A 13,362-nucleotide genomic window follows, 5' to 3' on the forward strand; every position below is an offset into this window, starting at 1 on the left:
ACTACTTTGGTAACTCATGAATTCAGCGAGAGCAACCATCTATGCTTCTGGAGGTGCCCTGTATGGTCCCAATCTCTTGGTGGTTCCAGAGCATCAATCTTTACATGACCATGGAAGACCTTACGTCTACCTCTAACCTGATGTCTTCTGCTTTCACAGTCACCTGGTTTGATTGGTCAGAGTTCAAGGAGTCTCTGGACTATGCTGTCCACTTTAACTCCTCTCCTTACAATTTGCCCTCATAGATATGGTGATATCGCTCTTCCCCGCCCCCATCCCCCCTCTCGGCTCTTCTCACACCTTCCCTAATACTTTTATTTAGTATTCTTTTTACTTCTTTTGTTATGTTCTCTTATTACTGTGTGACATCTCATAGTTACTGTAGACTTGATTTAGGTTGTGCAGTTGTCGATATTTGTTATCTATTTGGATCCTATGTACAATTTTTTCCTTATTGACTTTGTCTATTACCATTACCATTATGCTCTGTATATGTCTTTTTGCACAAATTATGCCAAATTTTGTATCTTGGCAGACATTGCTGTTTTTACATGTGTGCTCTGTGTTCGTCACATAAAAACTGGTGCATTCACCAAACATAGGCGCATAAAAACATTACTTAATTACAAGTCACCAGTTTTGTACTTTCTTAAATGGCCCTTAATTAGTTTGCCTAAAAAGTATTTGCTATATTTTATTATTATTATTATTCCAAATCATACTGTATACTATGTCTACATAGCCTACATTTTCACTTAGTTGTGGGGTAGGATGTGCTTAAACAATAAAATGAAACAAGAAACCAGATACTTTAATGCATTCTATTCAATCATTTCTAGATTTAAAAAAAAAAAAAGAATACACATTTCAAGCAGTATAGTACTTGTTTTAATTTCTATAAAATGCCTAGGATGATTGTAGGAAATCTTGTACCACTGACATTATAGGAAATACATTAGAACGGGTGTACAGTTTATCATGCAAAATTTGTTCCTGTTACCCATGGCAACCAAACTCATAACAAAGATAATGTTTCTAGCACAGTATGAAAATGAAAGTTCATATCTGATTAGTTGCTATGGGTCACAGCACCATTTGGCACAGTTACCTGTGCATCGGTTTTTAGTAGAGATGTGCACCGACCCCAATGGTTTGGTTTTGGATCCAGAATTATCTTTATGTTTTGATTTTGGTTTTGCAAAACTAACCTCACGTGTTTTATATCTGTATTTTTTTTTTAAATAATTTTTTAAAAACAGCTAAAATGACATCATTTTGACCTGTTAGTATGAAATCCAAAACCCAAGTTTGGTTTTTGAATTTGAGTTCCGAACCGCAAGAAGATCCGAACCAGGACTCGGTTTGACTCGGTACCCCAAAGTGATTTCGGACTCAGGGCCTGATTCAGAGCTGAACGCCAAATCACTGATTCAGAGCCAAAATCACTCCCACTGACATCACTAGTGATGTCAGTGGGGCCGGCTTCAGACGGTGGGAACGCCTCCGTCTGGCAGGCACGCCCCCGGCACGCCCACCAAAGGGGGCGTGCTGTCAATCAACATCGACAGCACGCCCCCTTTGGTGCGAGACCCGAAGCGACAGCTTGGCTGTCGCAGTCCGGGTCTCGCGCATGCGCACGACGGAGCTCCCTCCGTCGTGCGCATGCGCAGTGGGGAACATCGACCCGCTTGCGAGCGTACTGCCGCTCGCAAGCGGGTCTGAATGACCCCCTCAGTTCGACTCGGTACCCCTAAATTTGATTGTTGTTGATTCTCTGAGAACCGGACCTGCACATCTCTAGTTTTAGGAAATAAATGTGATATAGATGAAACCACTCCACCCCCTAAGTTGCAATAACAAGAGTAATAAGATACATTTCTCAATTTCATAACATGTCTACTTACCAGACCTGTAGGACTGACTAGATGCACTGATGTGTATTATTTGTATATCAGTGATATCCACATAGGTTGGTTTTAAGATTAATTTAACAGAATCTTTCCCCGTATATTTATTTATTCTTCTGATGGAAGCAGATTTCCTTTCTGAATAGTAGATATGATCAGAGAAAAGTGAAAGCCCCAAAATGTTGTGTTTTGAAGAACTAAAGAAAATGGGAAAAATTTATAATAAATCAATTTCAATGTGTCAGAAACTTTCATCGCATATAAATCCTGGTCGTTAAAGTTTATAATTACACTACTAATAAATCTCTGCATGGATCATGGCACATTTGTTTAATTAATGATGGTACACGTAGATGACTTGGTTAAGGTATATCAACAATGGGCCAATTAAAATTATGGTAAACAAAGGCATGCTTGGAATTGCAGTTCAGGTGGACAGTTATGGCTGGCCTGGTATCACACTAAATAATGCTTTAATAATCTGACATTATTGAGCAAATTGTGTTTTATTTTGTAATTTACATGTATATTTTATACACTCTAAGGAGTAAATTTACTAAAGTGAGAGTTTTTTTAAGTGGAGATGTTGCCCATAGCAACCCATCAGATTATATTTAACATTTAACTAGCACCTTCTAGAAGATAATAGCTAGAATCTGATTGTTTGCTATGGCCAACATCTCCACTTCTAAAAACCCACACTTTAGTAAATTTACCCCTAAATCTATTAAAGGGAAATTAATAAATACCTAGTTATTTAAGTCTCAGATGTAAGTTTACTTAAATCAGTGATTTCATAATGATAACTATAGAAAAGGTGAACAAAAGTTTGTTATTGAGAAATTCAGCTAAATTTATTACATTAAGTAAACTGTGCTTACTTGTCATCCACTGGCTTAATTACAGTAGGTGCAGGTGGTGCGGCTGCTATGGGGCCCGGGCCGGGGGGGGTATAGGGGACCTAGAGGGGCCAGTGAAAGTTTTGCTATGGAGCACCCCTAGGTCTAATTACACCCTTGCTGTCGTCCTTAGGTTCAGTTATGTGGTGGTGGGGATGAGTACGGGATGCCGGCACCCAGGATCCCAGTGGTCAGAATACCTACGCCGGTATCCCGACCAGGATACAATGCCGACGCCTAAAGGTAAGTACTCCTAACCTAACCCCTAACCCTCCCTCCCCAGTGCCTAAACCTAACCCTCCCTCCCTGCACCCTAAACCTAACCCTCCACCCATGGCCGGATTAACGGGGGGGGGCGAAAGGGGCGATCGTCCCTGGGCCCCCACAAATTAAGGGCCCCCACACCCATCAGGGTTAAAGTGGACCGGAGGAGACGGAACCAGTTCCGCCTCCTCCGGCCAACCTAACCCCGGCGCCGCAGGGAGGCTTCATTTGCCAGGCGCCCGCTGTAACCACTAACCAGCAGGTCCCCGGCTTTCCTCCCCGCAGCGGCAGCCAGAGTCGGAGACTTGAGCTCACGTGAGCTCCAGCTTCCGGCTCACACAGTGCACTATGGCAGGGATGTCATGACGTCTCTGCCATAGTGCAGAGGAGCAGCCGAGCCGATTGCAGCGGACGCGGGGCTTAGCTTAAGGTAAGTATGAGCTCTATTTATTTTTTTTTTTTAGTGCAAGCGGCCTACTAGGGGCATTACTACTTGGGCATTACTCGGTGTGGAGGGAGGCATTACTACTGGGGACATTACTGGCTGGGGGGCATTACTACAGGGGACATTACTCAGGGGGAAGCATTACTACTGGGACATTACTCAGGGAGGGGGGAGGCATTACTACTGGGGGCATTACTGGGGGGGCATTACTACTGGGGGAATTACTACTGGGGGCATTACTCAGGGGGGAGGCATTACTCGGAGGGGGAGGCATTACTACTGGGGGCATTACTACTGGGGGCATTACTCAGAGGGGAGGCATTACTCAGAGGGGGAGGCATTACTACTGGTGGCATTACTTGGGGGGAGGCATTACTCAGAGGGGAGGCATTACTACAGGGGGCATTAATCAGGGGGCATTACTATTGGGGGCTCTACAAGAGAGGGAGCATTAGTATTGGGGGCACTAATAGAGGGGCATTACTACTGGGGACATTTCTACAGAGGGCTCTACTAAAGGGGGAATGACTACTGGGGGCATTACTATTGCGGGCACAACTACATGGGTATTACTACTGGGGGATTTATACAGGGGGCATTACTACTAGGAGATTACGATTGGGCACACGCCCAATTACTACTGGGGGGCATTACTATTTATGGCACAAATACAGGGGTATTACTACTGGGGGCATTTATACAGAGGGCATTACTACAGGGGGCACTACTAATGGGAGTATTGCATAGGGGCACTGCATAAAGGGAACTACTACTGGGAGCACTGCATATGGGGCACTACCACTGTGGGCACTGACACTACTGGGGGCTCTGCATAAAGTCCCCATTGCGCATACCCCCAGTTTGTCACATTTAATAGGGGCCCCCACATGTTTGTTGCCCAGGGGCCCCCACAGACCTTAATCCGGCCCTGCCTCCACCCCAAGTGCTTAACCCTAACCCCTTACCCTAACCCTCCCCCTAACTCCGGTACTAACTTTCGGGATACCAGCGGTCAGGATGTCAGCACTGGTATTCTGATAAGTGTCAGGATTCCGGTGTCAGCATCCTGACCGCCAGAATCCCAGTGGTCGGTATTCTGACCACATCTCATGGTGGTCGACAGGGTTGCACTTCTATTTGTCCAAATATTTTATGATTTGCAGCCACCAGCACTAGTTTTGCCTTTCACACTGACCATAAATAAATTGATTTGGTCCTGGGCAACCAACCCAAGCCCCCCTGCAAACTATACATTTGCGCCCCCTACCTACAAATATGTCCTCTTGACATGTCTCATATTTACCCTTTATAAACATTATTCCACACAGTAGTGCCTCTCATTACACATTATGCCCAGGGAAGGCACTAGGGGGGGAGGTTAGGTTCAGGCATCGGGGATGGAGGTGTAGGGAGAGGGGAAGGGCTAGAATACTAATAGACAAGTGTTGGTATTCTAACCCTGTCGGGATGCCAGCATCAACATTCTGACCGCCGGGATCCTGAGCACCAGCATCCCATACCCAACCCATATACAGTATATAAAGTATAAACACTTACTGGCCTAGATACTTGATTACTTTGACAGATTCTCCATGGTAAGTGCATGTGCCAATACTTGATTCTGCATCATCTTCTTTAGACATGACCCAATATATCTTTTTGTCAGTTGTATCCAGGATGAGGCCTTTCAGCACCCCAATTAATTCAAGAACAATCATCACATTGGTCCCATTGAGACTGGATCTTTGAATAACAGACACTGAACTGCCAGATGTCCAGAATAGAAATCTGGAAATGAGAATACATCATGTTGGTTACACTATATGATAGACTTTCATGATATGGCACATGATGAGAACTTTCAGTTCTGAAGCTCCATTGTCGAGTAAAAATTGTCTTAAGTTTTGGGCTGTGTCCCACTGATCTGTGCTAGATAAAAGGTTTTATGGTCTTACAGCTGAACTCATGATGCGTCTATTGTGTATAGCAGTGTAAACTCCTCAATGTGGTCACACCCCTCCATCACCTCATATTTGAGTTTGTTACTTTACTTTCGTATAGTACTTCTGGTAGAGCTCAATACATTTTTCTTTCTGTGGTTTCAAAACTGCACAAATTAGGAAATGACAAAGAACTGAAAAAGCACAGAAAAGCTCTATACTCAGAAGCGCCACATGGCCATCCTGATTTTTAACATGGTAGTAATTTAAAGTATAAGATTTTTGAAGTTGTTGTTATCAAAAAGTGCAGGAAAACCCAAAGAGAAAGTTGTGACAGTCAAGATCCCTGAAATTGCATCCCAGTAGCTTTTTATTACATACTGTATGATATCTAAAACTAAAGTTCCACAAACCTCTTTACAACTGTGGGTGTGTCGAAATGGCACATCTGGCCAACATGTTGGAAAGTTTCTTCATCCAGTTTATATTTGTTGAAATATGGAGAGTGCTGGTGGTTTTGTGGTGCAATTGTAGAGGTTGCAACTGTTGTAATTGTAGAGGTTGCCAGGGTCGGATCAGTAGATCCCTATCCAGGGGTGCTCTGCCCATAGGCATAGCTAACTGGGCCTGAGCTCTGAATAACTACATTTTATGGAGCTTGGTAATTATCCCAGATGGGAGCCCCCTTTGCAAATAATCAGCTTAAAGCTGCTATCTGTCTCATTTTCTTTTCTCGCCTTATGGCATTTTCCTCTCTCGCCTTACGGCATCTGCATCTCCCCTCTGCAACTTCCTTCACTGGCTGCCTTTCTCCTATAAAATACATGTTAAACTCACCCTTACATATTCGCTCCTACCCACCTACATCTCCAACATCATCCCTCTCCACACTCCCACCCGCAGTCTTAGCTCCTCTTCTGACTGCCACCTTACCTCTATTCTGGTCACCTCCCCCCATGTTCGCCTCCAAGAATTTTCCCGCAGCACCCCCTCCTCTGGAACACACTCCCTCACCAAGTCTCCTGATCTTTAAACACTTCCTAAAGACATATACGTTTTCACTGGTGTCTACAATCCCTTCTCTTAACTGCTCTTCCACTTTCTCCTTCTACCCACCCTGTCGCCTTCCCAGTTCTCCCTCAATCTGTTTATTCCATCCTAAATGCAAGAAAAAAAAATCCTAGGCCAGATTTTGGAAAAGCATATTTTCACAAAATTTCTAACTATATATAGGCTACTTAAAAATAAAAATACAATCTTTCCAACATGTTCTCCACCTCTCGGTACTCAAAAAACTGATTGGTAGACTAAGAAAAATATATACAGTACAGTATAATATCAGTTTACCTGGCATATCACAAAATCGTACAAATGAGACTACTTCTGAAAGGTATATCATAGTCATTAGTTATTGATTGGCTATTTTATCTAGGTTTAAAATGTAGTTATTTTTCTTTTTGTGCTAGAATAATATAATCTAGGGAAATGCTGAATAGTGGTTTTCAGAGGTAGAAAACATAAGACTGAGAAATTCTTCAGTCCTGCTTACATAAATATATAACTTATATTAAAATTAAGTAATTAAAATTAAGTTCTAAAGTAGCATATACCCCTCCATTGGATCAACAGAAATGAACGTGGGATGAACTAAACCTCTCAAAAGGGTTTGAGATTTCTTCCCACTCATGTCGGTCCTCTCTATGGTTCCCTTGTGCTGCTTAGACCAGAAAATCCTCTTGCTTTTCCAATCCAGTGTGAATCGTGTTGCCCCTTTAACTACAGCACGCATTCTCTGAAACAGAAAGATAGGACAGTCATAAACATGTTAAGTTAGGAAAATCCTGAAGTCAGAATTATAATAATTTAAAACTGAATAGAGGATATCACATATTTATTACCATATTGAACAATAAAAAGGTCAGTAACACCTCCATTTTTTCACATATATGAGGTATGAAGGTACAATACATTGTTTAATAAAGTATAACCTCCATAGTCCCCTACACAAAGATCAAGTCACTTTCTAAAACACCCAGTGGATCATAAATAGCAAAAAACTTACATTTCAAAGCAAAATATAAAACACAACACCTAACTACAGCTTTGGTAACACTACTGACCCTGCTCATGTGCATAAATACAGCAATCCAAGAAGTTTGTGCCCATATTTTATTTTTCCATCACCCTAGTCCAGGCCTACAGAGCCTACAGAGAAGAGCCCCAGGGATATATTTACTAAAGTGCAGCTTTTTAGAATTGGAGACATTGCCTAGTGGGGATATATACAGTGGCAAATGCAGGATTTTGAAAGGGGGGTTTCCAAAACTTTGGTTACCGAGCCAATGAAATAACATCTAGCCACAAATATGTATATTATTATAAAGGCACAGTCATGCCCTTATATTAAGACTGAATCGAAAAACACGGAAATCTCCATAGAGAATTCCCGAAGTGGGGCATGTTGTTTTAGGGGCTACACATCAAAAGCTATTGGAGGTACCGTGCTGAAATTTGGCACAGACGAGTAGAACTGTCGCTCGGTGCTGCATGCCAAATTTCAGGGGATTTGGGAGTAATCTAAAGTTCCAACTGTCAGTTTTTTCTGAAACTCTCAGGTAGGACCACTTTTCTGCTGTTCTCTCTGGGGCATTTTTGGGAAGGCATAACTCAGCGTAGGGGGCGTTTTAGACTTGGGGTTTGTTTTATTAGGTAGCTATTGCTCCAGGGTAGGGCCTTTTGGGGTTCAGGTAATTGAGAAAGTTACAGTTTTTAAAGTATTACCTCACAATTGCGCCATTATAGAGACAGGAAGATTCAATTACTTGCGCAGTCTCACTAGGAGCCTCCAGCAGATGTACTCACTGTGGCTTCACCAAGATGGCTGTCTTCTGCATAGCAGGGGCCAGGGGGAAGGAAGCCGGCAGTTGCTGTGGCCAAGACCCGGGGGAGAAAGCAGGTGGCAGTGGCGGCGGTGCGGCCATTAGCGGCCTAGGCGAGTGGCGGGCAGTAGGACCTGGGGGAAGTAGCCGGCATCAGTGGCAGATGCAGGCTCGTGAAGCCTGCATCTGTGTGTAAAAAAAAATGGCGTGCCCCCCTCCCCCAAAAGAGCAGCTAGCACTGGGCTTTTAGTGACCCAGTGCTGGTTGTGCAAAATACGGAGGACAAACAACATAGAGGTCCCCCGTATTACGCACAATCAGCAGCAGGCTAATCAGAATAAGTCCTGGTTGCCAAAATATGGGGAACAAATGATGTAGGAGTCCCCCGTATTCAGTGCAACCAGCAGGGGAAAAATGAGCAGGGTTCCCCTGTATTTTCCAGAACCAGCACCGGACTTTTTCTACTGGGGGGGCTGATGCCACAGCCAGGAGAGCCCTATCACTAGGCCCCCCCAGCCAAAGAATCAACCCTGACTACTAGTCAGCCCAGGCCGTGGATCCCTGGGGAACTGGGGAGCCCCACTAAAATAGGGGTCACCCTCTCCAGGGCACCCCAGGCCTAGGCTGATAGCCCAGGGCTATCCCCGGCACCCCTGGGGCAGTGGGTGCCGGGTTGAAAGTGTAAATGTGTTGTGTAAAAATTAGAATTGTTAATATTGTATTTAGTTGTGATACTACACATCCCAGCAAGCCTCCCCCGCATGCTGGTACTTTTGAGAACCACAAGTACCAGCATGTGGGGCATTATGGGCCCGCTGGTACCTGTAGGTCTAGAGCAAAATAAATATTAAAATAAACACAGGACACACACACTATACAAAGTAAAGTACACATACTCACCTATGTATCCCTGTAGCCACCGGTCCCCTTCTCCAGTAGATTATCCATAGGGTACCTGAAAAAATAAAACATACTCTCCTTCTCCTATGCGTGGATTGGTCCTCTTCGGTCCAAAGTAGACAATCCCCGGGCTTGGCAAAACAAAAAAACATGATACGCGACCCACGGACAACCCTAATGAGAGCTTTGGGGGGGATTTCACTATGGAAACCCCGTCAATGAGCGCTCCGTGGCTGAGAGAGGTGAGCCTTCCGCCTCTCAGTCAATGAGCTTTTCTCACAATCCACCATACTCTTATCCCATCTGTGCAGCTCTATGTTCTGCTCAGATCTCAGTTACATAGACTGCATGTGTGTATTCCAATGAGCACACAATTATGTGAATTAGCAGCTCCACCATTTTGTGAGTGACAGCAATCTGCAGTTAACCACATGGTGTCCTGGCATATCATATCTGTATTATGCAAGGAACACATCCATCAAGGTGTCAGCCTTAATGATAATAATTTCATTGTTTTTTGAAGTTTGAGTGGCAGAAATTCAATAGGGTTTGTGAAATTTCAGATCATGTCTAATAACCCTTAATGGGACATGTGAAACCATAAGGTTTTTTGTCTATTTTTTTTATATATATATATATATATATATATATATATATATATATCAGAGCTGGGAGACTTTTAGCCCGCAAACTCTGGACACAGCAAGCCAGACATAGAATTCAACATATCTTTTCCCTTGCTGGTGTCATTCAATTTGCCAATTATTACTCCCGACTATAAAACCTGTCTTCTGATACTTTTATTCCTCAACCCTCTTCTTCTACTATTGATTCCTTTTTATCCAACATTGGCTTACCCTCCATGACAGTGGAACAATTACTGGAATTAAATGCCCCTTGGATCTCCCTTGAGGTGGTGGCAGCTATTTGTTCACATCCACACGGGAAAGACCGTGGTCCTGACTTATTAATGATTTCTATGTGACTTTTCAAAACCACTTAGTTCCCACATTGACATCAGTGTTTAATGACGTGTCTGTCCTAGGTTGGTTTAATGCAAACATGTTAGAGACCCAGGTTTTGACCTTACCTAAACCGAGAAAGGACCCTGCCCTCTGTTAGAATTAGTACCCTATTGCTCTCCTATATGGTGATATGAAGGGAATGGGTATGAAGTCCCGGCGGCTGAAGATCCCGACAGGGCAGGTAAGTACGCTATCATTACCCCTTTCCCCCCCCTAACCCTCCCTTAGTGGTGCCTAACCCTAACCTCCCCCCTAGTGCCTAACCCTAACCTCCCCTGGGGGTGCCTAACCCCCCCTTACGGCACCCTAAACCTAACCCTCTCAGGAGGCTGCCTAACCCTAACCTTTCCCCGGGGATGCCTAACCTAACCCTCCCCCCAAGGGGTGCCTAACCCTAACCTCCTCCCCAAAACCTAACCCTAATCCCGCTATGCTACCTAAAGCTAACCCACCCCCCACCACGCGGTTAACGCTAAGGGCGCCTGGACTTACCTCGTTCGGTCCGGCATCCTCCTTTGGTGTTACGGTGTCGGGATTAAGTTAGGTGTCGGTATTTCAAGGCCTATTTAAAATCCCTTGTCAGGATTCGGATGTCGGTAGTGAGACCTACAGTCAGGCCTCAGATAAAACTCGTAGAGTATTTAATCTCATTGATCTTGTAATTCCTCCACCTCTAGAATGGGGATCTGGGTCATTCCATCTCTGAAGCTCAATGGGAGTTGGTTTACTCTACCTCTTTCCGAATGTCACATTGTCTAAACCACTCAGAGATGCAGATCAAGTCATTGAATAGACTATGTTAAGCTAGATAGACTGCATTCTTATTGGCCTTCATGCTCCAAAGTTTGCCCCCTTTTACATACTTTCTGGTTGGAAGTTTTTTCCCTAATTCATAAGGTGTTAGGGGTGTCCCTGTCCCCTTCCTCATCCTTGGCCCTGTTACATATATATCCTATTTCAGTGTTATCGCATCAGCGATATGTACTTGGGCATAATTGCATAGCAGCTCGCACTGCTTTAGCTCAATGTTGGAAGCAACCTCTTCCTCCCCCAATACTTAAAGTTTTTCATAAAGTCCATTTCCATTTCCTTATGGAGACAGAATCTATTCCCTATTCCACCTCTTCTTATCTCCGTTAATGCAGTGGATGATCTGGCATTACTTTATAACCGATGGGGAGGGTGCTGCTTTTATGACTAAGCCGTCTATGTTGGATCCTTTACAGTTTAGCTTGAATGAACATACTATTATAAGTTAAGAATCCCTTCACTCTAGTGATGTAAATGTTTGTTGCTTTGTTTATTTGATTGCTATTGGATTGCCCTTTATAAATTTGTCATTTCATGTTGTGCACAACTGTTTAATCTGTATTGTATATCCCCCACTCATGTTCCCTTCCCTCCCTCTCCCTTTAATTTGAGTTAGTTATATTGTAGACAAACTGAACATCTCAGTGGGTACTGTACACAACATCGTTCATGATTGTAAGCTACTAGGAGCAGGGTCCTCCTCCCTACTGTCTCACAGCCCTCTTCTCAAGCACTTCAATGACAGCCTTCACCTTCCCAGCTGTATTGTGTATGGATAATTGTGTTGCTAATTGTTACTTGTGCTCTGTTTATAATTTGTCTACTGTATTGTAATGTAATGTTCTGTGTACCCTTTACTGTATGCACGGTGCTGCGGACCACGGCGCCCTATAAATAAAATGTAATAATAATAATGAGCAACTGGGGTACAGTTGCTCATTATTAAAGTGTTCTCGCTTAGTATTAGAGCAACTCACAAAAGTTCAGAAAACCAATAGGATAGGATTGTTTCTCGTGCGATTGACGCTGTACCATAAGGAGGGAGCACAGCTCCTGCAGTGTATTGTTACAGGCAATGAAATGTGGGTGCATCATGTGACACTGGAGACAAAGCAAACATCCATGACATGGAACCACACATCATCCCCACCTTCATAGAAATTCAAAACAACTCCTTCAGCAAAGAAGGTCAATGTGTTTTGGTACCACAATGTCGTGCTTCTTGTTGATTTCCTTACCAAGAGAGATACTGTGCATGCAGTCCACTATTGTGACACATTGAACCAGATGCGCAGGGTTATTAATTGAAAACGAGCTGGGTTTCTGTGAATAGGTGTCATATTGCTGCATGATAATGCCAAGCTACAGTCAGCCATCCGCATGTGTGAGTTGTTACGGCGCTACCAATGGAATGTACTGGACAATCCTCCCTACAGCCCTGACATGGTATCGAGTGATTTTCATCTCTTTGGACCATTGAAAAAGCCCCTGGGTGGAAGGAGATTCCCAAACCAACAGTGAAGTTCAGCAAGCCGTCATGTTTTGATCTCAGTCGCTTGGCACTGATTTCGTCTATGTCGGGATAGATGCCTTGGTGTACCACTGGAACAAATGTTTAGACAAGTATGGGGACTATGTGGAAAAATAATCTGCACCAAGGCCATACTATTTATTTATACGTATATATGTATGAGTTGAATAAATTTACGCAATGAGAGGTCTTGTTACCTTATTTATTGAACCACCCTCATATAATAATCTATGGGCACTGCATCTGTATATGATAATAATCACTTATGAGCACTTCAGCTATAACCATGTGTGGATACTTCTTCTTGTATATAATAATTAATAGTAGGTATAAAATATTGGGTGGTATATAACAGATGGGCACTACTGGTATGATCAAGGATGGGCACTGCATGTGTAATGATGGTTTAAAACCAGAGGAAGGGATACAAAAACTGGTACACCATCTTCAATTGACTTTTATTTACTAGCAGGCAGTGGCGGATCTACATTTTTGGGGCCCTGAAGCTTGAACTGTTATGGGGGCCCCTTCGCAACCAGGAACAATAGGGCAACATCCGACAAGGTCCAAAGGGCCTTGCTGCACTTGCAGGCCCAAATGGCAGAGATGTAGAAACCCCCCAGGGAGTGAAAGACTATAGATAAATAGATAGACGTAGAAACCCCTCAGAGAGTGAGAGCCTTAAGATAGATAGATAGATAGATAGATAGATAGATAGATAGATAGATAGATAGATAGATTGATAGATATGTAGATAGATGT

At 43.4% G+C, this 13,362-nt stretch overlaps 1 protein-coding gene across 2 annotated transcripts in view; it reads right to left on the bottom strand.

The window, feature by feature from the left end:
* EGF (epidermal growth factor) overlaps positions 1-13,362 on the bottom strand; it is a 162,105-nt gene that overhangs the window by 107,956 nt on the left and 40,787 nt on the right. For both annotated transcript variants that reach the window (XM_088456410.1, XM_088456409.1), the window contains exons 3-5: positions 7,066-7,247; positions 5,073-5,303; positions 1,905-2,104 (exon numbers count right to left, since the gene is read on the bottom strand). In XM_088456410.1, the coding sequence (XP_088312536.1) occupies positions 1,905-2,104; positions 5,073-5,303; positions 7,066-7,247 (613 nt within the window). The remainder of the gene's footprint in view (positions 1-1,904; positions 2,105-5,072; positions 5,304-7,065; positions 7,248-13,362) is intronic.

This window comes from Taudactylus pleione, unplaced genomic scaffold (assembly GCF_031769625.1).
Source record: "Taudactylus pleione unplaced genomic scaffold, aTauple2 ptg000703l, whole genome shotgun sequence".
Taxonomy (NCBI): domain Eukaryota; kingdom Metazoa; phylum Chordata; class Amphibia; order Anura; family Myobatrachidae; genus Taudactylus; species Taudactylus pleione.